This window comes from Somniosus microcephalus, chromosome 22 (genome assembly GCF_052327205.1).
Source record: "Somniosus microcephalus isolate GS21.2 chromosome 22, FLI_Smic_1.0, whole genome shotgun sequence".
Taxonomy (NCBI): domain Eukaryota; kingdom Metazoa; phylum Chordata; class Chondrichthyes; order Squaliformes; family Somniosidae; genus Somniosus; species Somniosus microcephalus.
In genome coordinates, this window is record NC_141008.1 from 68,590,574 (window position 1) to 68,616,080 (window position 25,507).

Here is a 25,507-nt window from a genome sequence, read left to right on the forward strand (position 1 = left end):
CGCACCAACTGGCCCGGTCCACAATGGACATTAAGGTAAATGGTCACGAAACAACCTGCCTTTTTGACTCTGGGAGCACGGAGAGCTTCATCCACCCCGACACGGTGTGGTGTTGCTCTCTCCCAGTCCTGCCTGCGCACCAGCGGATTTCTATGGCCTCCGAGTCCCAGTCGGCGGACATTGGCGGCTACTGCGTGGTGACACTCTTAGTAGACGGGACTGTGTACGATAATTTTAAACTTCTGGTCCTGCCCCACCTCTGCGCTGCTGTTCTACTGGGGTTAGATTTTCAGTGCCACCTTAAAAGTGTTACGATGGCGTACGGTGGACCCCTCCCCCCACTCACAGTCCGCAGCCAGCAGCTTCCAAACTGCCCGCCGCGCACCAGGTGCAACCTCTCCACACTCAGTCACCCCCACCCCCCACTGTTTGCTAACCTCACCCCCGACTGTAAGCCCATCGCCACAAAGAGCAGGCGATACAGTGCCGGGGACAGGGTTTTCATTAAAACCGAAGTGGAGCGGCTCCTGAAGGAGAGGATTATTGAGGGCAACACAGTTGTTAAGACCGGCGAGAAGCAGCGCCTGGTCATCGACTACAGCCAGACAATAAATCGCTACACCCTGCTGGACGCTTACCCACTCCCCCGCATAGCTGATATGGTCAACCAGATCGTGCAGTACCGCGTCTTCTCGACCATTGACCTGAAATCAGCGTACCACCAGCTTCCTATCCGCCCTGAGGACCGCCAGTATACTGCCTTTGAGGCAAACAGCCGCCTCTATCACTTCCTTAGGGTTCCCTTTGGCGTCGCCAACGGGGTCTCCGTCTTCCAAAGGGAGATGGACCGGATGGTCGATCAAAATGCGTTGCAGGCCACTTTCCCATATCTGGACAGTGTGACCATGCGGCCATGACTTGCAGGACCATGACGCAAACCTCGAAAAATTCCTCTGCACCGCCCAACTCCTGAACCTGACGTATAACAAGGAGAAGTGCATATTCCGCACAACCCGCCTCGCCATCCTTGGCTGTGTTGTGGAACATGGAGTCATCGGTCCCGACCCCGACCGGATGCGTCCCCTTATGGAACTCCCACTGCCTCAAGGCCCTGAAGAGGTGCCTAGGGTTTTTCTCCTATTACGCCCAGTGGGTCCCCTACTATGCGGACAAGGCCCGTCCGCTGATCAAGTCCACCTCTTTTCCCTTGACGGCAGAGGCCCGCTTAGCCTTCCACCGTATCAAGGAAGACATTGCCAAAGCCACCATGCACGCAGTGGACGAATCCATCCCCTTCCAGGTGGAAAGCGACGCGTCCGACTTTGCCCTGGCTGCTACCCTTAATCAGGCGGGGAGACCCGTGGCCTTCTTTTCACGAACCCTCCAGGGCCCGGAGACCAGACACTCCGCTGTTGAGAAGGAGGCCCAGGCTATTGTGGAGGCTGTGCGTCATTGGAGGCACTACCTGGCCGGAAAACGATTTACCCTGCTCGCTGACCAGCGTTCAGTTGCTTTTATGTTTAACAACAAGCAGAGGGGCAAAATCAAAAACGACAAGATCTTGAGGTGGTGAATCGAACTTTCCACCTACAATTGCGAGATCTTGTACCGGCCCGGGAAGCTCAATGAACCCCCGGATGCTCTATCGCGTGGCACCTGCGCCAGCGCGCAGATCGATAGACTGCGGGCCCTCCACAATGACCTCTGCCACCCGGGGGTCACCAGGTTCTTCCACTTCATCAAGGCCCGCAACCTACCTTACTCCATTGAGGAGGTCAGGACCATGACCAGGAACTGCCAAGTCTGCGCTGAGTGCAAACCGCACTTTTATAGACCAGACAGGGCTCACCTGATAAAAGCCACTTGCCCCTTCGAGCGCCTGAGCGTTGATTTTAAAGGGCCTCTCCCCTCCTCCGACCGCAATGTGTACTTCCTCAACATTATTGATGAGTACTCCCGTTTCCCGTTCGCCATCCCCTGCCCGGACATGACCAGTGCCACGGTCATTAAATGTCCGAACGACCTCTTCACCCTGTTCGGTTTCCCCAGCTATATCCATAGCGACCGGGGCTCATCGTTTATGAGTGACGAACTCCGCCAGTACCTGCTCGCTAGGGGTGTTGCCACAAGCAGGACCACCAGTTACAACCCCCGGGGGAACGGACAGGTGGAAAGAGAGAATGCGACAGTTTGGAAGGCCGCCCTGCTAGCCTTAAAGTCTAGGGGCCTTCCGACCTCCCGCTGGCAGGATGTGCTCCCTGATGCGCTCCACTCTATTCGGTCACTGCTCTGCACTGCCACTAACGCCACCCCTCATGAGAGAATGTTTGTCTTCCCAAGGAAGTCCACATCGGGGACATTGCTACCGCCATGGCTGACGTCCCCAGGGCCGGTCCTACTGAGAAGACACGTGAGGACCCATAAAACGGACCCCCTGGTCGAGAGGGTCGACCTCCTCCACGCCAACCCGCAGTATGCTTACATTGCGTACCCGGATGGGCGGGAGGACACAGTCTCCATACGAGACCTCGCACCCTCGGGGGCCCCAGTAACCCACTACCACCCCCCCCCCCCCCCCCCCCACAATCCAATATCCAACCCCAGCAGACAGCACGCCTGGGCCCTGCGATCCGCTCGACACCCACGAGGACTACACACCAGTGCCCCAGCCTACGCGGGACTTGACGCCGGAAGCTTCACTACCCCTGCCGTCGCCACGTCGATCACAGCGGCAGACAAGACCTCCGGAGAGACTCCAATACACAAACTTTTAATACACTTCACCCCGCCGGACTCATTTTTAAACAAGGGGTGAATGTGGTAAACCACTGTTATACCTGCCTGTGTGGGTGTTTGTATTCCACTGTGTACATGTCTGTACATGCCTCGGCTGACTCCTCCCACGAGTCCAGGTATAAAGGTGACTGCTCCACAGTCCCTCTGTATTCTGGACTGGTCGACCACTCGAGGCACACCTTCATTCTCTTGTTAATAAAAGCCTGTTAGTTACTTGCTTAACCTTAGTCTTTTGAGTCATTGATAGCGCATCAAGCAGGTTGTGCCTCTTCTGCCTGCTGTCCTAGCGTGGTACCCAGTGGGCACAGCTGGCACCTAAGTGGCCACGATGGTGCCAATCTGGACTGATGCTGTGGGTAAGAATTGTTGTCAAGTGATTTTGTGCTTGCCTTGCCATCAGCCAGTGTTTTGCTGCTGCCAGGAGTCTGCAGTGTTTTTTTAGAGTTACGTTGTTGTTGTACGTATGATTCCGGAGAGGGAAGGATTGAAGGTGGAGGTGTCGGCAACTTACACCGTTTCTACACTCTTAAGCTACACCAGAGCTGCGCCGAGAATATTTAAATTAACTTACCCCAGGAAACTTGCGTGTGACTCCCTCTGCTGGTGAATGGCTTAACTTGCCAGCGTTACTGTCATTGAAGAAACTCCGGGCTCAAGTCAACATTTGAGAATAGGGTAGATAAATGGTTGACGTAATGGTGAATAATGGGAACAGAGCGGGCACATGGGATTAGAACTACTGCTCGTATGGGGAATAAACCCCAACACGGATTGGTTGGGCCAAATGGCCCGTTTGTAATTTCTATGTAATTCTAATTCTATGAACCGGGGCAGGTTTCTAAGCTATGTTCAGTGCACCTTGACGGCTATTTATACCAAACACTTTGAGGGCAATTTTAATCTAACCCAGCGGGCAGGAAACTGACGGGATTGAAGTCAATGGAAAGTAAAATCAAATGGGGTGTAAAACAGACGGCCGATCTGATCCCCCATCAGTTTCCCCACTGAGTGGGTTAAGGTTTAAAATGACCCACTTTGTGTTGACGTGAAATAGTTTCAGCTTTGCATCTACACAAACTTGTGTAACTGGGGAAGTTGCGCAATTCAGAGTTTGGCAAGTGATGCAAGAGCCCCCTGTCGGGTGCGCAATGTCATAAAATTGTTCCTCATATAGGCGCTTTGAGTTAACAAATAATACCGGGGACCCGAGATCCCACTTTTAATGAAAAACTTGATCTGTCGTTCTCTTTAATGACCCACTAACAAAAGTACGTTCTGAGAAATTGCGTGTTCCAAAGCTGCGCATTTGTTAGTGGACCTTTTTAATTACAGAGAAAGATGGGCATTCACCTGCTTTTCATTATAAAAGGAATTTTTGGCCCTTGAGCATTTAATCCTGACTAATTCTAAAGCATGGTGTTAAAACTGGAGCAGATTGTTTCCGATTGCTTTGTGCAATCTATGGTGCTGTTGCAATGTTTGTGTGCTGGTGCTTAGTGTGGAGAAGAGCAATGTTCCCTTTACGTTGCGCTCTGCAGTTCCTGCGCGGCCAGCTCACCGGCTTTTAAATAGGAAAAACCGCGCGGGCGTGGTATCTTGAACGGGCCGCACAGCCCCTTAAAGGGGCCGTGCACCCCAAAAAAATGAAAGGGAACATTGGAGAGGAGGTAGGTTGTTCATGCTGCTCATGTGGGGCAGGGGACTTTGGAAAGCACAGCCTCTACTTTCTGCACCCTTTCCAGTCACGGTTTTGACCGTGGAGCCGATTTGCCTCTGATTTGTGCCTAGGGAATGTTCCGTTCATGGGCGCAAAGCAGAGGGGAAAGGGACAGAGACCCAATGTCACGGCTCTTCAACCTCTTCATCTTGTCCTGCAATTTCTGCTGACCTCTGCAAATGCAAGCTCAAGTTGTTTAAACCTGCTCCTAACTAGCACTTAGGCAAATAAAATCAGGGCCTATTTGTTTGCTAGTGGCATCAATTGGTTCTGAATTAACATCCAATTTCTTTCAAAGAGCTTTTTTTTAACCACATTACAGGACAGGCGAAGGGATTTAAGGAGGGAATTTCAGAGAATGGGACATAGGTGGCTGAAGGCATGACTGCCAGTTGTGGGGTGAAGGGAAAGGCTTATGCACCAGGGGTCAGGGTTAGAGGAACAGAGAGGGTTGGGGAAGCAGTTACAGAGATGGGGAGATGGATAGATTTTAAACCAGGGGCGGTATTAGGACTGCAACCCGACAACTGCACAGGGCTCTGAACCTGTTGGGGGGGGGTCCCAGACAGAGTGAATGCAGTGAAAGGACATCTACGAAATAGTAATAGCTGATCATTTTGTTAACTCTTTTTATATTGTCTATTGTTAAACATGCCTTTTTCATGATCGTACGTGTGTGGATTTGTCACCAGATTATTTGGCAGTATTTAGTATCATTGTCCAGTAAAATGTAGGGGTCCCAAACCAAACCTTTGCACAGGACACCTCAAGGCAAGCGCTGCTCCTGATTAAACGCTACCAGCTGTGTGCTAGGAATCTTTGGTAGATTTGTCAGGGGATGATTATTACTGAAAATCTGTCTACTAGCCAAGGGGCAAGTCCCATTGAAATGTAGGAGACGGTTAAATACTTTGATATCTGACCATGTATTTTCCAGGTGCCATTTTCTATTGTTTCCTCTAGGTGGCACTTCATTCCACTAAAGATTGAATTACCTGCAGTTTAACTTCCATTTTTTTTTTAGGAGGGTGGTGGGGGGGGGGGATTTAACTACAAAGTAGCTGCTTCAACTGCATTGAAAAACAGAAGCAGTATTCCCATTTACACATGCCCTGTCAGTTGTCTTTGCTTCTTGATTTGAATAGATGCATTTTTTTCTTTTATTTTTCTGAAGACTTGTACCTGTTAAAGCTGCCACTTTGGATCGAAGTATTTCCGGCACATTTAAAAATTGTGTTAAGTCCAAAAGCAGATTTAAATTTTCTGAAAAATACAGACCATAGTTTTTAAACACACTTTTTTTAACTTAATTATTTTAAAGTTCCTTTCAGGGTTTGCTGCAAAATTTACTAAAGAGGAAGTCTAGTCACTAGTCAGTGAGTTTACAAACAACTAGTGTTCAAGTTGCTGTGTCCCTCAATAACAATTCCTATTTTTAAATTTTAATGAAAATGCTTCCACTTACTGAACTTCTTATTCTGACTGCAATCCATTTGCAAGAATTTTTATTCCTCCTTTTTCCTTCAGTTATCTCCCCTTTCCTCCTCTCCTGAAGGCCCTGACTTCTTGCTGAAGTTTGGTCACTCTCCAGTACCTCATCCAAGCGGCCATCCTTCATGTGTGATTTTAGGTGGGCAGTGTCAACGGACAATCCAACTGGAGGATACGTCAACAGCTTACATTTACATAGTGTCTTTAACATAGCAAAATGTCCCAAGGCCCTTAACTAGAGCGATATCAATAAAAATGTTGGCACCAAGCCACAGAAGGAGGGATCAGGCCTTGGTCAAAGAGGTAGGTTTTAAGGAGCATCTTAAAGGAGGGGAGAGAGGTGGAGAGCTTGGGGCCAAGGCAGCTGAAAGCACGGCCACCAATGGTGGAGCAACAAAATTGGGGATGCGCAAGATGCCAGAATTGGACGAGCGCAAAGATCTCGAAGGCTTGTAGGGCTGGAGGAGGTTACAGAGATGGGGAAGGGTGAGGTCATGGAGGGATTTGGAAAAAACCAGGATGAGGATTTTAAAATTGAGGCATTGTCCGACCGGGAGCCAGGGCAGGTCAGCAAGCACAGGGGTGATGGGTGAACGGGGCTCAGTGCGAGTTAAGATATATGGCAGTAGAGTTTTGGATGAGCACGCGTTTATGTAGGGTGGAAGGTTTCAGCAGCAGATGAGCTGAGGCAGGGGCGGAGTCAGGTGATGTTACGGAGGTGGAAATAGGCAGTCTTGGTGATGGAGCGGATATGTGGTCGGACGCTCATCTCGGGATCAAACACAAGACCAAGGTTGCGAACGGTCTGGCTCGGCTTCAGATAGTTGCCAGGGATGGAATCGGTGGTCAGGGAACGGAGTTGTGGATCAAAGGCCATGACTTCTGTCTCCCCAACCTTTAGTTGGAGGAAATCTCTGCTCATCCAATACTGGATGCTGGACAAGCAGTGTGACAAATCGGAGTCAGTGGAGAGGTCAAGAGAGGTGGTTGAGATGGAGCGGAGTGAACCTGATAATTGTATTTTTGGATGATGTCACCGAGGGGCAGCAGATAGATGAGAAATAGAAAGGAGCCAAGGATAGATCCTTGAATGGAACCAGGCAAGGGCAGTTCCACCCAGCTGGACGTTGGAGGAGGATGGTGTGGTCAACTGTGGTCGAAGGCTGCAGAAAGGACGGTCGAGTCCAATCCTATCCTTAGCCATTTCCCACCCACAGCCCTTCCAGCAGTGGTCAGTGAATAACGATCAGGCATAACAACTTTGCCCAATTCTTCCTCCCATTAACTCCGAGGTGTTGGGCCAATTGTAGTATCTCTGCCATCGGCCAAGATCGGTTAATTCAGCACAGGTTGGAGATCAAACCTGGTTCTTCCTGGCCTGTGTGGCTCAGCTGAGACGTGCCATCAGCTAAAACATTTTAAAGATTTAATATCGATGTCCACAATTGTCCATTTTGCACTACTAGTCGCTGGGTGGGGATCTCACTGGAATATGGAGATCAGCATCACTGTACTTGTAAACGCAATGTGTAGTCCTGGGGTTTGGTCTCATCTTGTTGTTTCACTCAAATTCTTGTCAGCCACCGACCGTATCTGGTTGACGGAGTGAGCAGATGACCTACCCCAAGGCTCCTGCTGTAAGTTTACTCACAACAACTTACCTTGCACCTCCACCCATCCCTCTCTGTCTACATTATCACTTCCCCATTTCACTAGCTAGCCTTTGTGAGAGCAGACTGGAGACCTTGGCTGCGATTTCGCCGACTGAGGCGGGGTCGTTGTAGCAGTCCCAGTCCCAGCCCGCTGTCTACCGCAGCCCGCACTCTCCAAGTGATTTTGCATTAATAGGGCTTGTTAAGCCCGCCCTGCGAGGTTCTCGGCCAATTAAAAGGAAGCGGGTCTGATGATGTCATTTGATGACTCGTCATCAGCTGGTTTCCTTAAAGGGGTCATGTCCAAATTGATTTTGATCATTCTGTCAGTGTTCTGCAGCATTGAGGTGCTGCAAACACTGACAAGCGACTGCACCCAGGCTCTCCCATGACACTCTCCATATGCTTTTGGAGAGAGTCACAGAACGCAGGGAGGTTCTCTCCCCTTCCCATGGGTGGAGAACACCTCCCCAGGAGATCAACGCAGCCTGGTTGCACATTGCACAGGAGGGCACAAGCAGGGATGTCGTCAGGAGGACCAGGCTGCAGAGGTGCAAACCTTTCAGTGATCTCAGTAGATCACGAAACGTTACTGCAAAGCCACACTCTACCACATCCACATCACTCTGTCTTCCCTACCGTACTCCTGCACATCTTTACTCACAACAACTTGCCTTGCACCCCCACCCATCCCTCTCTGTCTACATTATCACTTCCCCATTTCACTAGCCACCCCTCATACTCACCCTCATCCTACTGCAATCATACCAACTAACAACACACAAGGGTAGGCACTTGGGTGGTTTAGCCAATGTTTATGTGAAGTTTCTGGTAATGTGCTGTCAAACATTGAAACCTTTTTTCAGCACACTGCGTTCTTGGACAGATTTGTGTGCACCTTTTGGAAGTGGCTTAGTGAGTTGCAGTGAATGGTGAGACATAAGGAGGTACCCACCCCACCCCACAATGGTGAGGAGTGTGAAAGGAATGGCTTGGGCATTGTAGGGATGCTTTATGGTGTTGGTGTGGGGTGGTGCCAACCTGGCGCATCATGTGGCATCCAGGGTGTACAGCGCCATGGTGAGGCCATCCCTGGCCTGGGCAGCAATGTGGTCGGGTGCTGATGTCCTGTGCAGCATCAGTTGATTGCGGAGAAGGCTGCTGGCGATGTTGGGGCTGATCTTGGTGGGATTCGGAGAACCAAGGTGAGATATTTTCAAGGGCAACGATGCTGATGGCATAGATGGCAGGTGAGGTTGACATGACCGAAGCGATCTGTCAGTGGTGAGAGAGGTTGTTCCAATGAGGTGACACTGGATAGAGATTTGGCTCCAAGCACTTGCAAGCTGCAGAAAGCTCAATCTGTCTTCCAAATGCAGAAACCAACAGTTTCTGAGCTATGAAAGTGAAGAGTTGTAACATGGAATCTTTATACAATGTTGGCAGCTGTCAGGTCATGGGATAGTTCAATGCTGAATCCACTTACGCCAGGGTGAGCAGACTTGTTCCCTGAGCAGCGGGTAACCCGTGGGGGAGCACGTAAAATTGAAATGTAGGCTTAAAATAACAGTTAATTGGATGTTAACAACCCATTTAATGTGAATTGCTTCCCCCACTGCTTCGTGTCGGGTCTGTTCAGCGCTGACAGACCCGACACCTGGGAGACTCGTGTGGAGGTGGGTTGACAGCGGGTTCCCTACCTGCTGTCATCTTTGCTATTTTGACAGCTGACCTGCCTCCGAACCCGCCCTCTGAGCGCTGGAAAAATTCAGCCCCTTATCCCTGATTCTCACTGCCTTCTCTGTGGAGCGTACTGTTGCCTCTATTTGACACCTGCATGGCCATTACAGGCTTTTTTTTAAAAAAAGTACTTGACATAATGCATTGTAATACCATATTTTGTAAGTGCCATATGTTAAGATCCAAGTGTAATGGGCATTCATAGCTTTAATTTTGGAGAATATTTTTTAAAGTCTGCTGGACCAACAAAACGCAAGTGTCATAACTGCGATCAAATGAGCAAAGCTGTCTCTGATTCAGAAGGTTGTAGGTTCAAACACTCTCCAGGACTTGAGTACATAATCCAGGATGACACTTCAATGCAGCAGTGAGGGAACATTGCCAATTTGTGGATGCGATGTGAAATCGAGGTCCCATCTGTCCGTTAAGATGGATGTACACGATCGCATGACACTACTTGAAAAGCAGAGAATTCCCCATGCATATTGGTCAACATTCCTCCCTGAATGTCAACCACCACCATCAGAAACACAATAGCTGGTCATTTATCTCAATTGCTATTTGTGGCATCTTTCTGCCATGATTGCCTACCTAACTGTGACTATACCTGCAAAGCAATTCATTGCGAAATGCTTTAAGATGTGATGAGGCACGATATAAAAGCAAGTTTTATTCTTTCCTTAGGCACATTCTAATATTTGTTTTCATAATGTCCAGAACATTCGACATTCCCCCTTGCTGACCTCGGTTTGTTTGGGCTTTTTTTTTATAGATTGGTATGGTGGCCTGGAAGATGCATCTGAAGTCACCAGAATGCCCAGATGGCCGTGACGTCATTGTCATAAGCAACGACATCACCCACAAGATCGGGTCCTTTGGGCCGCAGGAGGACCTCTTGTTCCTGAGAGCCTCGGAGCTTGCCAGAACCAAAGGCATCCCACGCATTTACATTGCAGCAAACAGTGGAGCAAGGATCGGATTGGCAGAAGAAATCCGACACATGTTCCATGTGGCCTGGGAAGACCCTGCTGATCCATACAAGGTAAACACTGGCTCCGAATGGATAATTATGGGTAATTGCTGATAATTACGGTTTCAGTTGGCTCATCTTAATCATGCTGTCCAAATAAATGAATTTCCGATTAGCCATCAGTTTCAACGAATTGAATCCTTGCTAAAGTAAGTCCGCAGTACAGATGGTGATATTTTCCCAGTTCTGGTTACTATGCATAGCCCTGGTTTACGTGTGTTTACTGCCTGCTGTTTTGATCAGATATTCAGAGTTTTTTTTTAAGACTCTTTTAAAAAGGCCCTTTTAGGACCCAGCGACGTTGGGGAGTGCTGCTTTAATGCTTCCACCACCTAAGTGAAACTGTTTGTCTTACCTATGCATTCGCACACATCTTCAATCTAAGTGGCTGCTTAAGTAGAGCCTGTGGAACTGGCCAAGCATTTCTTAAAACTTAAGTGCAAAATCTAACACCCTAAGCTCTCTTTTTTACTTTTTGTGATCTTAAGAATTGATGGATTTGAGAATCTTTGTGGGATAATGAGTCAGTGGCTGTTATTTTTCATGGGATAATGAATTTGACCCCAGTTCTTGTACCTGGGTTTGAATATGGTCTGGACTGATGGGCTGAAAGACTCCTTTCTGGCCACTGTAAAGGCCTCATGTGAAATTAGTTTGGATAATCTCGACCCAGTACCTATTGAATGGAGGTCTACATCAGAATATTGTCCATAATATTACACTGAATGGCAATGTCGCACAGAGACCATAAGGATAGCTGATGTGAGAAACAGAAAAATCTCAGTTCTTTAATGTCGGGTACATCACGGTCATTTTGGTGCTGCATCTGATCTGCACCACATCAGAGCTGGGAGTAATCAATGTGACATAAGATGCCAAAAGAATTCCAATATTTCAACACTAATGTCTCTCGCTTTGAACATAAAACCTCCTTAAAATTAAAAGACCAGACTATGCATGCGAGGATCCTGTGAATATACCCTGCACACTCGTGTAGAAGACTACTCCAAATTCCATCCAACTACCACCACCCCCCCCGCCAAAAAAAAATCCATAGCCATTGTGTAAGAGTTAATATTACAACCTTCCCAGCATCAAAATTGTCACCTTCATTGGTGCCACAATACATTTTCTCTGTTTCTTTTCACCCAGCACACTCCTGTCCGCTGTGATATTTAAAAGGAAGCTTTCCCTGCTGACTTCAGTCCTGATGCACGCTGTTGATTTTAAATCTCTGCTGCCTCTATCTGTCCTGCTGAGCTGACTCGGATTGTAAATCAGAAGTGGGAGCTTGGACTGGACTCCGGAGGGAAAGTTGCCATTTAAATATATCATAGTGCTGGAAGAAAGAACAGAGCCGAGCAGCAGTTGATGGGAATGCTGCGGGGTTGACGTGTATAAGATGCACCCCTCCTCCACCTTTAACCGTTATTCATGGGTATATACAGTCGATGTTGACTCTCGATGCCTCCCACATTATGACTACGTTTACGTTTCCAAACAGCTCTGATTGATTTATTTCAAAAGTCTATTCCTGTTGGATCTTTTGTTGGGATAGTTTCCTGGGATATCTGACTGGATGTTTTGATAAAGGTTGTTAGAATTCCCCCACCCCGTGTTACTACCATTTGAGTAAATATTGACTCCGAAACCATTCCACTGAGCTCAACAAACATATCTGCCTTTTAACCTGGGCACCTACAGTAAATGTTGCATTTAACTACTTCAGAAGCCCGACAGTAACATCAATACTCGTTCAATGGAAAGAATGGATGACATCTGTTTTTGTAAGGAGCTGCTTTGCAGTCATGAACATGGGCTGCAAGAGCCTGGGCTGGGTTAGAACGTTCTGTTGCCATGTTCAGATGCACTCATTGTCCTGTACATTCACAGGGATACAAGTACCTGTACCTCACACCTCAGGACTATAAGAAGGTCAGTGCACTGAACTCTGTGCACTGTGAACATGTTGAGGATGGAGGAGAGTCAAGGTATGTAATGAGCAGCATGTGGCATTGTAGTCGCTAAGCCTGCATTGACGCGTAATGTTGGGTATAAGCGTAACATTTTTCCACTTGAACTGTGGAAAAGCATCCAGTACAATTTAGATGATGCTCCTCCAAATATGGATCGTGTCTGGAGAGAGTATTTTGAGCTGTGTAGGATGAAGTACTGTTGGTTGCAGATCTCTCTCTTATTGATGGGAGTAATTTGAGATGCTGAATTAAGACCATCACAACAGTGGATTGTATAATCTTCGAGTGTTAGCCATATTGTGCCTCCTTGCTAGAGCACGTTGGTGCTATTGTGTTAAGTATCTCTAGTGCATGGCAATAAATGTTTTATTCTAGTTGGAACTTGGGGGCTATGGGCCCAGTCCAGAAATGCTGATTACACAGGTGGTCTCAGCTGTTGGAAAGATCTTTGTCATCCCTTTAAGATAATTACAGCGCCTAGACCCCCCCCCCCCCCCCCCCCCCCACCCCCGGTACCTCACATTTACTCAGGAAGCCATACACCGAATCTCGTGTCACTCCACACCCCACAAAATCACTTGCCCAAACAAATTTATTTCAGTAGATTTCATATTCAAAGTATGTGTTGTGATATAAGTACTGTGTAGACCACACTTGGAGTATGTACAGTTCTGGTCTCTATATTACGGAAAGGATATAGAGGTACTGGAGAAGGTGCTAATAAGATTTACAAGGATGATTACCAGAACTGAGCAGTTATAAGTTTCTGGAAAGACTGAACATGCTGGTGCTCTTTTCTCTAGAAAAGAGAAGGCCGAGCGGTGACCTAATAGATAAAATTATGAATGTATTTGATGGGGTAGACATACGTTTCCACTTTTGGGGAATCCAAAACTAGGGGTCATAAATATAAGACTGTCACTAATGAATCCAATAAGGAATTCAGGAGAAACTTCTTTACCCTAAGAGTGATTAGAATGTGGAGCTTGCTAGCACATGGAGTAGTTGAGGTGAATATAGCATAGGTGGCTTTAAGGGGAAGCTAGATAAGTACATGAGGGAGAAAGGAATATCAGGATAGGATGAGCTGAAATAAGGCGGGAGGAGGCTCGTGGAAAGCATAAACAGCAGCGTGGACCTGTTGGGCCGAATGGTCTGTTTCGATGCTGTAACTTCTATGTAAAGTATATATGCGGACTTGACTTTTTCCTCGGTAATTATCCATGTTTAATGTGTGCAGTGATGTCTTCTCAACTGTGCTGGATTCTGGATTGACAGGCTCCAACCTCCATGCTGTTTCACTGTTTGCCTCCCGTACAGGAGGGTTCTCAGCATTTTCAACTATGCGGTGTGTAGGGCAGGAATCTGTATTGAGGGAAGGTACTCCTTCTGGCAGTGTTAAAACGTGCTGCCTGGTACGTTCATTGAAGGATGCCATTGATGGAGACTTCGTTGGCAGATATTTTGGTGGGAGGGAAATATTTTAGGAGGTGATCAGTTAACTAATTTTATTTTTCAGTGTCCGAGCATATCTGATACCAATTGTGTAAAGGTTGGGACATAAAGCCTTTTAATAAGGATCCCTGCTCACTGTGCCTTATATGAGGATCTGTCATAGGATTTGACCTGGCTATGGTGATGGCTGATGTCCTCCATGAATGAACAGCCTGTTGCCATTCACTGTCTGTCATACGTGAGGAATGGCCACGTGGGTGAGGTACTGGAGGGATGCTGGTGAGCATGGAACTGTGCCTCAGCATCTTCAGGAGAGGGGTGGAGATTGAGAAAAGCAGAAAATAAAGCCCATTATGATCTGTGGCTTCATATCCTGGGCTGCTTGGCTGTTTGAGTTAGATGATTGTTAATGGGTCCCCTATAAGGTCCCAGACCACATTTAAATTTGGTTTGATTCAGTTTGGATTGGTTTCCTTGTAGTTGACCTTTTTTAATGTGACTTGATGGCTTCTTGTTTCACAGGTATAAAATAACCGATATCATTGGTAAAGAAGAGGGCCTGGGAGTTGAGAATCTCCGTGGATCAGGAATGATAGCTGGAGAATCATCCTTGGCTTATGACGAAATCATCACCATGAATTTGGTATGTCCTGGAACGTTTTAAAGAGACTTGGAAAAATAATACGTTTGTGTACTTTGGTATCTGCTTTGGTTAAGTGGTAGCATTCTCATCTGAATCAGAAGGTTGCGGGTAAGTCCCACTCCTGAGACTTGAGCACATAATCTTGGCTGACACTCCAGTGCTGTACTGAGGGAATGTTGCATTGTTGGAGGTGCTGACTTTTGGATGAAACGTTAAACTGAAGCTCCACCTGCCCCCTCGGGTGGATGTGAAAGATCCCTTGGCATTATTCGAAGAAGAATAGGGGAGTTGCCCCCGTGTCAATATTATTAAAAAAAAAAAAAAACAGATTTTCTGATCATTATCTCATTGCTGTTTGCTGTGTGCACATTGGCTGCTTTGTTTCATACATCACAACAGGGTCTACACTTCAAAAGTACTTCATTGACTGTAAAGCGCTTTGGGACTTCCTGAGGTCGCGAGAAGCACTATATAAATGCAAGTCCTTTTGCTCCATCTAGTGGCTTGGTTGAGGACCTGGCAAAACGATGCATTGTCAAATTGTCCCCATAACCAAAATAAAAATTGCAAGGGCTTCTCCTTGATCCAGCACACTTGCAGAGATTACATTTTGGGAAACTGCAGAGGTATGGTGCATGAAACGGGTGGAGAATCGTGGGGTATTGTGTGTGTGTGTGTGCGACTTCTTGCAATCACCAGTGTGTGTGTGCGTGCGTGCCACTTCCTGCAATCACCGAATCATTCCCCAACATTTACACGTATATGCTCCGTGATCGTGTATCTGGTTTTGTGGGGTTTTTTCTCCTGCTAGAATTTAAGAAAAAAAATGTAGATTTACTTGAACAATCTGCGGACTCATCACCCAATTTAATTGGGGAAGTCTTTGGCTGGAAGATGAACTGTTATCTGATCTGGTTGTCTGATTGTAGGTCACGTGCCGTGCAATTGGTATTGGTGCCTACCTTGTAAGACTGGGACAGAGAACCATCCAAGTGGAAAATTCGCACATCATTTTGACCGGAGCTGGTGCTTTGAACAAGGTAAAAGCAAGCTTTTTGCATTGTTAAAACTCCGTAGTTGGCCGTCCTTGCCAAGATAACACTTTTTCCAGCTGTCCTCAGTGTAGTGCGCCGTAGCTATCAGCTAAAGCCCAATATAGTATTGACTTTACAAAAAAATTGCAATTGTATTTTTATTTAGAAATCCAGGGTGTTTGAATTATTTATGAAGCACTGGTATTTTTGAGTGACAGTCGTTTTTAGTGCCATTCTTAATGAAATCGTCCCCTAATAATCTCTAAGGAAGGTTGTGCAGCAATACAATAAAAGGAGCATAATGGGATTGCGCACAGTGTAAACCGATCTAATGTTGCCAAAAGCAGAATTCATCAAATTATAGGAAAATGGGATATGAGTTGTATAGCAGGACACCATCCACATGTTGGAAAATGCTAGAACAAATCTACTTGCAAGTAGAATAACTGTTGTATTAGAATGGAATTTTTACGTGATCCCACATATATAAATAAACAAAATAAGTTGATGTTTTAAATCCAGTTAGGAGATGAACTGTTTAAACTCTCTCCGCCATCCCATTTTGTACACTGTTTTCTCCCTGTCTTGGTGCTCCATATTATGAATTAATCGCAGAACCAAACAGCCCTCTGCCAGGTCAACCTAGCGGGAAAGAGAGTCCGGGCTCGAAGAATTAAAATCTCCCGGGCCTCACTCTGTCTGGCTCGTCCCCATGCCGCCTGAGTTGAAATGAGGGCGATAGTAAGTGCTCATGGGCTTCCGTGACATTCTTTATTACTATCTACATTAAGTGAAATGATGATATTAAGGGCCAATGCTTTCTCTGTAGAGCTTTTCCACCCACTTGTATCGGGGAAGGAAGACGTCGTGCAAGTAATATCCATCCACAGTGGCATCATTTTACAAAAAAATTTTCAGCATGGTCGAAATGTACTGCTGAAGAAACTCTCATTTTTCGGGAAACAACATTTGTTTCATTAGTATATCTGATTGCATCTCACTAATAAGTGTACGCTGGAAAAACTCACCAGGCCAGGCAGCATCCGTGGAGAGAGAAACAGAGTTGACGTTTTCAGGTCGAAGACCTTTCGTCGACCCGAAACGTTAACTCTGTTTCTCTCTCCACGGATGCTGCCTGGCCTGCTGAGTTTTTCCAGTGTTTTCTGTTTCGGATTTCCAGCATCTGCAGTATTTTGCTATTGTATTGCGTCACTAATAAGTGTTATAGGTCCATTAGAGTTGTCATCAGGTGAAAAATAGAATTTTTGAAAAACTAAGAAGATTGTCGGAAATGTACTGGCTGGTGGATTTTTTTTTTGTGCTGGTATAGCAAGGAGGGGAAATAGAATATCTGGAGTAAATGGAGACTTCAGTTTGCCTAGCACTGTGAGGTTATTGTTGGCAAAACTGCCCACAAATTACTTTCAAAATGACCAGTCCTAGCATAATGCAAGCAGTTGCTGACAAAGGTGAAAAGGGTTGATTTTATACTTTATATAAGAGCATTTTTATTTTACCTTAAATGCTGGGTAAATTTTTGTAATACACTTTTGAATGGTTTTCCTGGGATTCCCCTTTGAAGGAGGTTGGTGCTAACTTCACGTGTTGTCTGAGTTGGATAGTAAGGAGGAATCGTGGTTTTTCACTTTACAAACCCTAGGGTGCTGAGCAACGTTTCCGCTAAGCTGCGCGGTCTGGGGGTCCCGTTGCAGGCCGCTCACCGGCTTTTACGTGGAAGAAACCGCGCATGCGCAAAAACTTGAATGAGCCGCATAGCCAGTTAAAGGGACCGCGCATGAAAAAAAAAATGAGGGAACATTGGTGCGGAGGCCAATTAAAGAAAACCTTGATTTGAGCATTTAATCATATAACAGAGCACGTTACTTCAAGTAAATTTGGAATGTAACGGATGTTAAAACATACCCTTTTTGGCATCTCAGAAGGTGCCTAAAGAAATGATAGTAAACATTCATGATTTCTTAGTTACATTATGCTGAATGTGTGGGTTAGCTGTGAGTGTCCGTTTTCAGGCCAAGACTCGGTGCTGTGTGACCAGCGCACACCCTAAACAAGAGGCCCAAGGATCGATTTGAAATTGTTCCTCGGGCCTCATCGGCATGCTTTGCAGCGGCCCTCAGGTAAGTAACGGGAGGGAGGAGGTTTGGAACGGGCTATGGAGGGAGGGCGATCGTGACTCCTGTGGAGTTAGGGAAGCACTCCTTCTCTAGCTCCACAAGAATGTTTTGTTTATAAATGAAAAAACATTTTTACCTACCTTTTTGTTAGTGGCTTCGGGGGCTGTGGAAGAATCCCAAGCGGGATAGGCCTGACTCCTGCTCTGATCATCGCTGATAAATTTCTTGATGGGGGTCCTTTGATAGGTGTTGGGCCCCTTAAATATGTAAATTAGTGGCCTGTTCGGGCACCTGCCCGGGACACCTGTTTTTAAAAAAAAAAAGGCCCCACGAATTTAGCAGTGGGGCCGATGCCTGAAATGAATTAGTCAAGAGTTTTATTTATTCTACTTTTCTCCCCCCATTTTACAAGTCCCACCATCATAGCTGATTGTTTCAGCTGAGAAGAATGTTCTAGGGTTAGTGAAGGCTAACGCTGCTTTATTATTACTGTGCCCAGCAAGATGTGCGCTGTCTGCCAGGCCACCTCAGTTGGAGGATTCTGTTATGTTCTACTCTGCTTTGCGGTCTGGCTGAGAACGGTTGACGTTCACTCAGTTGAGTGCGGTAATGAGCTGCCAGGCCAGCCTGATTGCCCCGTGATTTGTTTTAAAAGTCCGAGTGTACCACAGCGTGGAATTATAACCGCAGTCTGCACTTCCCACTTCATCTGTGCTGACTTTGGTGGTACTGAACAAAAGTAAAATGCTTCCTCCACAAGGCGAGAGTAAAAACTTGCCAAGAGTTACCCTAATCTATTCTTGGTCACCTCCTGCCAACTTGTTCCAGGCTTGAGCCCCAGGAATCAAATAATAGCCCATCTTCTTCGCCACGGATGGACAGTGATGTGAGGAGATCTAATAAAGTAGAAAGGAGCAATGATTTTTTTTTTTCTTTAAATATCACCAGAATCCTAAACTCCCAATTGATTAGGGTTATAGTGGCCGGTGGAAAGAGGAGTCTGCAGAAATAACCCTTTCAAGTAGCCGGCAGATATTTAGAGGCTGTCGTTCAACATTGTGAAGTGGCTTTTATGGTTAACTTTTTTTTAAATCGTTGTCCAGAATGTACCTACCTCTAATATAATCGTAGATATGCTTTGTTGACTGGAATGTACAGGACAATTTTATCCCATTAGATTCTCTAAAATTGAATAACAAACCTTTGCTGTTTGTCCAGTAGGTTGGGTGAATCGTCAGTTGTGACTCGGATCTACTCAGCTACCAGCATTTTTACTGCCTTTCTGACGGTTTATGCAAAATTGTGGTACTTAGGCAGAAAATGTGGCAAGTGCAGAGATTTCAGGGATTTGTCACTGCATGTCACGCCTTGCTAAATCACTTCTCCTATTAATAGAACACCAACTTTACAGCAAAATTTTATGGTGAAAAATGAGAGGCAACTGCTCCATGAATTGCTTATTCAAGATTGGGCATTTCAGTGGCCGTAAGCTTTGCTTGCTTCCCACAAACTCTGGATCCTTGGCATGCTGGCAAGGCCAAAAATCGTCTTTCCAATAATCTTTGTTATAAACTTTTAGTTCAGTCTTCTCTTGCGCTTCTACAATTTCTACTGATTATTTCCCCCCCCCCCCCCCACTGACTGCGAGCTAACCTAACTGGCCTGAGGACACACTAATCATAGATTCAAACCATAAAGGGACAATATGTTGTAGAGAACAGGTACATAGGCCCGATAAGAAAACTCTTAACATTTCAAATTCCTGTTTTTAATGAGGAATTGTGTAATACTGCACTATATAAAATAAAAAACGACAGAAACCAACAATGGCCAGACTGTTTAGTTAGGACATAAACTACCCAAGATGTGATGCAGGGATATTTTTCCCTTGCAATGCGACTATGATGAAGCAATTGGACAACATAATATTTTCACACAATAGTGACATGGGCTCCAATGTTCAGTTCAGTAGCCATTGCTATTATCCTATAGGTATCAAAGGAGTGGGTATATTCTTATGTTACACAGCACCAAATGCTCGGAGCTTTCTGAGAGGGTTACTGAGAAGGAAGGTCAAAAAGATACAGAAAAATGGAAGTAGCTCCCCAGTTTTCAAGTTTAGAGGAATCCATGGGTGGGCGATTGCGGGGGTGGAGTGGATGAGCTCAATGAAAATGCCATCATCTCATCAGGAGGGAGTGAAGACACAAAGACTTCATTTTTCTTTTAAACAGACAGCTTTCTTATCCCATTTTAGAAAACCATAATGCACTCGGTGGGTAGATGTTGCTGTGAATGTGATTTGGTCAGAAACAGAGCGCATTCTGAGGCACATAATGCAACTCGGGCAACCTAGAAGGAAAAGCTCAGCTATCCTGTGTTGTTTTGCTTCTGCCCCCTTAATGTGGAATAGTAGCGGTCAAGGGTGCCACTTTCTGCTGGAATCTAGACAGGGCTTGCGTTCTGCTTGGCTGAGCCTGTGTCACTGCTCAGTTTGGTGGGGATTCACAGACAGCTAATGTGCGATACAGGCAGCCTTCAGCTGGCCATTATCATTTGCAGCCCAGATTATTTTATCAAGGGGGGTGGCGGGTGATCAGTGCTGGAAGTTGCCTAATCACGTTATGTCTGCATTACCTTCTATGTGTCAGTGGTCTGTAACTACAGAACCAAATTGCCGTAAGACACCTAGATTCATTTAGGTGCCCTGTGAACCCTTGCCTATGAGGTAAAGGCGAGAGAGAGAGAAAAAATTGGATTTTACTCACATTGAATCAGCTTTAATTTGCTGCTGGAATACTTGCATGCATAATGAACAGGGATGGCAAGGTGTCATGGACATCCTTCCGTCCCATCTTACAATAAACAGCTGTACGTGAAACATCAACATTTCGATCTCTCTGACCTGTCGGCTCGCGTGAAAATTGAAATAATGATAATGTACGCCTCAGACTGCATCAAAGTATCAGCACATCAAAGCCAGGAGGCATGAAATGCAAATGATAACATAAAGCAGATGGATTGGGCATGATCGCCGACACAGAATGAATTTCAATACAGCTTGAGATAAATACGTTATCCCAGCATTTTTTTTTTGTTCTTGGTTCTGACTCCTGACGATATTTTTTTTTTTCACACTCCAGCAATCACTCGCTCCATCTCTTGCGTTTCAGGTCATGTCGGCACAGCTCCGGTGGAAATAATAGGATATAAACTCGGAGGTTGTTATTTGCATAGAAATAGCATGGAGCCCCAGGCAGTGGAGAGAAGGACAAGGAGATCATTTGTCTAAAATTTTAATGAAAACTTTTGCTGAGGCAGAGGTTTTTCTCCCCCCAACACCACCCTTCCCCCCACCCCACCCCAACCAACCTCCCCGTCAGTAAATTAACGTGGCTCGACTGTCGAATTAGATGATACAGGGTAAATTGTGATGAAGGAATGCAATAACATGTAAATTTCAATTTGGTTGCAATAATAAAAGCTGTATCGGAGGCGGGGGAATGTAACCCTACACTGGTGTCTAACTCAGTGCAACATAACATTTTATTTCTGAAGGTAGGGACCAGGTTTGCACAAGCTGTATAAAGCAGCAGCAGCCCTGATTGCATTGGCTATGCTTTCAAAGTATCAAAGATTCCATTTTTTTTGCAGCCTTGTCTCACCTTAGGCACATTTAACCCCACGAGTGCTGAACTAGCTTTGCCGCATGACGTTTTAAATAACGTAGGTTTGCAAAATGTTCATTTGAAGTGCAGAATTTGATGGTTGAATCAGAGATATATTGGCAAGCAAGTGATTTTTTTTGGTTTTGTTGGTTAGCAGTTAATCTACCTTGCACTTAAAAAAAAAAAAAAAATGGCTCCTTACAGATTGTTCCCTGCACTGTATGATCAAACTACTTTAAGGGATACTTTTATAAGAGAGGTTTTCAAATTCGGGTCAGTAGGCTTTAGGGGTTGCACAAAGGGGCCCAGTTCTGTCTGGGACTGGAAATATTACGCATCGTGAGTGCAGCGTCTTCAGATATCTGTGTTCTATATTTTGTATGTACTTGTTGACTTATTAGCACATTATTTCAGTTTTATGCTAATAGGAAATGTTTGGTGGTATAGGACTACCATTTTCTTTGCATAGCAGACACTGTTTCAGGCGTTAAGACCGAGGCTCGCCAAGCATGTGCCAATGTTTTCCGGGGCTTGCTGGAAGTGTCTTTGCGGGGGATTCCAGGAGGTGTGTCAGTATTTGCCTGGGGTCCCCAAGAGTGTCCATGCTTACAGGAGGTCCTCCAGAAATATTTTCAGGTGGTCTCTGGAAGTATGTCAGTGTTTACAAGCAGTCCCTTCACACACTGAAAAGTTTGAAAACATTTGCCACACAAGATGCTTTAACACACAATTCGATATCGACCAACCACCTCCCTCAGAGCAGTGTGGCTTGAGGCTTGTGATTTACATGGTTTGACATCCTGCGACAAATCAAGTGGTTTTTGCAATCTACTGTGACTAGCGCGATTGTATTAACATTTCTTAACGGTCTTGTTTCTCGCACAATCTGGTCATGATGGCACAGTGCTGCATTCCTATTACTGTCAGTTTAAAAATGTTCCTTCTGAAGCCCCTGTTGTCATCAACCTGCACACCATGGGTGAATGAAGTATTGGTTCACCGGAGCTGACAATAGATTACCTAAAAAGCAACTAGACACTCTGTGGTTTCAAGTGGTCAGGCAGTCAACAGTGCCATGATGGGTGAGCAAGCCCCACCATCCCCCTTGAAGCCAGTGCCTCTTCCTTTTGGCCTCCCAGTATTCAATATAACGATTTGGTACATGAAGATTGATTGATCATAAATTGGTAGAAATTTCAGAGCGGGTGGAAGCCATTTAGCCTTCCATACCTACACCAGTACGAGCTCCCCCACTAGACCTATCTGCAACAATATTGCTTTTAATGTGGTAAAACATCCCAGGGAACTTGCTGGAGGTGTATGGAAAACAGACACAGAGCCAAGAGAGTTTACGATGGGTCACCAAAAGCTTGGTCACAGAGATGGGTTTTAAGGACGGTCTTCAAGGAGGGGAGGAAGTTGGAGAAATGGAGGGGGTTTAGGGAGGGAATTGTAGCAAGTGGGACATAAGCAGCTGAAGGTGTGGCTACAAATGGTGGAATAAAGGCAGGAGATGCACAAGAGGCTGGAGTCTGAGGAACGGAGTGGTTGCAGGAGGTTGCATAGATAGGGAGGAGCGACACCATGGAAGGATTTAAACAAATGGATGAGAATTTTAAACTTGAGGCATTTGGAGTCCAGGAGCCAGAGCGGCTGTAATGGGCAAGTGGTGTGCGATTGAATAGAGTTTTGTATGAGCTGAAAATTGTGACGGGTGGGAGGCCAGCCAGAAGACCATTGGAGTAATCAAGTCTGAAGGTGACAAAGATGAGGGTATCAGCAGTAGATGAACTCCATTTCCATTGATCCATGTACCTGCTCTTTTCCTGTACCAATTAGTATTTTTCTTTTAGTGTTTATCCAATTTCCTCTTAAATGTCATGAATGGCTTGACTTCAGTAGCCACTTGTGGTAAAGGTTCCCATATCCTGTTAACCATTTGCATCAGAAAAATCTTGCTAATATTATCCTTTTATTCATTTAATGCTAATCTTGAATGTATGCCCCTTTTAATGCATATGGGGAATATTGTTCTCTCTTCCCCCCCCCCCCCAACACCCCCATCAAGCAAATTTTAATTAGGGCTGCTTTGGATGCTCTCGGCATATCTGTTGGACCTTGCCACCCATTTCTTGCAGAAAATAAATTTCCAGGCCGGTCCATATTATTTCTCAGATTACAACAGTGACGACGCTTCCAAAAAGAAGACTTAATTGGCTGTAAAGGGCTTTGGGTAGCCGGAGGGCGTGAAAGGTGCTATATAAATGCACGTCTTTTTCGTTTCCTACTTTTTCCTGCAACTGCCTTGTAGTTTTCAGCATGCTGTGCCATGGAAAATCACCAGCCCCGGCGATTGTGAGTACTTCACTATGGTTGAGCGTTGAGGTGTGATCCATGTAGGAATCACTGCCGTCTTCCACCCGCTGGCTAGCTCTTTCTCTCACCTCCTCTTGGTGCTCCGACTAGTGCTGTCGTTGAGACCAGTCTGGGAGAAGTTGGAGCATGTATGTTGACGTAAGAAAACTACTAGGTACTTGGTCTAAGCATTAAAGCTTTAATCAACTGTCTTACAACATGGAGGTCTAGTTGTGTCCTTCACTAGTTCCTGTTAAGAATGTCTTGCGCAAGCTGGGCCCATGCCTGAGTATTTATACTCTCCCTGGACAGTGCCACCCACAGGCTGCTCAGTATTATTTCATAAGTCTTTCTTTCATGAATGACTGATTCATGTCATGTCAACTTGGGTTGTCGTAGCCACTGGCTGCCGTGCGGTCACTGCTTTCTTTGTGTATGAGTTTGTTTTTCTTCGTGTTTTTGACCTGCTGCACTTGTTATCTTCAGGCAGATGTACTTGCGATTCCTACTTCAACAACAGCAACGACTTGCATTTTTATAAACACCTTTAACTAGTACAACATCCCAAGGCGATACCTTGGAATGCTGAGTAAAGAATAGTAAATTAATTGAGAGACTCATCAGTTCAGATGCCTTCCAGTTGTGTATTTACTTTTTTTTAAGAAAAGGAGAACTTTTTTTCCAAACCCTGTATCCTTTTCATCTCCAAGGCTATTTGATTCCATCTCCTCAATATTACCCAACTTTGCGCCTACCTTACCCCACCGCCACTGAAACCCTTACTCATGCCTTCACCTCCTCTGGGTTCTCTTTCTCCGTTACCTTCCTGCTGACCTCTACCCTCCATAAACTCACCTCCTGTGTTGCTTGGTCCTCTTACTCTGGCCTTCTGTACATCCCCCTATTGGTGGGAGAGTATTTAGCAGCCTCCCTCTCCACCCTCTGGACCTCTCTTAAACCCTTCTACCACTCTATCTCTCTCTCTCTCTCTTCATCTTAAAAACCCTCTTGACCAAGCTTTTGGTCAGCTCGCTTAACTCCCATAAAGGTTCAGCATCTGTTCCTTTCTTCCTCTGTGAAGCCCCCTCTCCGTTGAAGGTGCTAAATAAATGCAAGTTGTTTTATTAGATTTTAATAACTGCCAATCAAAATGTCAGGTGTGAGCAATTTTGCTGTGGCAGATTTTGTGCAACATGATTTCGTTAGTGCAAGTGAAAGAAAGCCAGCCAATCATGACACACCCATTACAATGCTCTTTTAACACTTCTTAAGCAGCTAACAAACCAGTTAACCAATATAAATGACACAAATTCTGTTGATTCAGCTTTGCAGCGCACAGGTTTTCAATAAATGACGCAGGTTTAGATACAAGTATGTTTCACTGGAGGTTCTAATTGCATCATTTTTTTTGTTCGTTTTTGGGATGTGGGTGATGCTGGCGAGGCTGACTTTATTGTCTATCCCTAGTTGCCCTGAGAAGATGATGGTGGGCGGCCTTCTTAAGCTGCTGCAGTCCTTGTGGTAATGATCCACCCACAATGGTGTTAAATGGGTAATTCCAGGATATTAACCTAGCGAGGGTGAAGGAATGCCAATATATGTCCAAGTCAGGATAGTGTTATGGGGGAATGTAAACCGGGGTTTGTGAGTAAGTAGCATGGCAGTCCTTGATGCACTTGGAGAATGCTTATGGACAAACGTGAAGGAGGGATTCAGGGAACTAATAACTGCTCTCTGTTCTACATTGAGAGGTGAGTGGGCCTGGTGAGGAGATGGCCTCCAACAATAACAAAACAGAGAAGCACAGGAGCAGGC

The 25,507-nt window shown here is 45.7% G+C and overlaps 1 protein-coding gene across 2 annotated transcripts in view; it reads left to right on the forward strand.

Moving 5' to 3' along the window:
• acaca (acetyl-CoA carboxylase alpha) overlaps positions 1 to 25,507 on the forward strand; it is a 284,054-nt gene that overhangs the window by 175,094 nt on the left and 83,453 nt on the right. For both annotated transcript variants that reach the window (XM_085965017.1, XM_085965018.1), the window contains 4 exons: positions 10,169 to 10,438; positions 12,320 to 12,417; positions 14,380 to 14,500; positions 15,430 to 15,540. In XM_085965017.1, the coding sequence (XP_085821143.1) occupies positions 10,169 to 10,438; positions 12,320 to 12,417; positions 14,380 to 14,500; positions 15,430 to 15,540 (600 nt within the window). The remainder of the gene's footprint in view (positions 1 to 10,168; positions 10,439 to 12,319; positions 12,418 to 14,379; positions 14,501 to 15,429; positions 15,541 to 25,507) is intronic.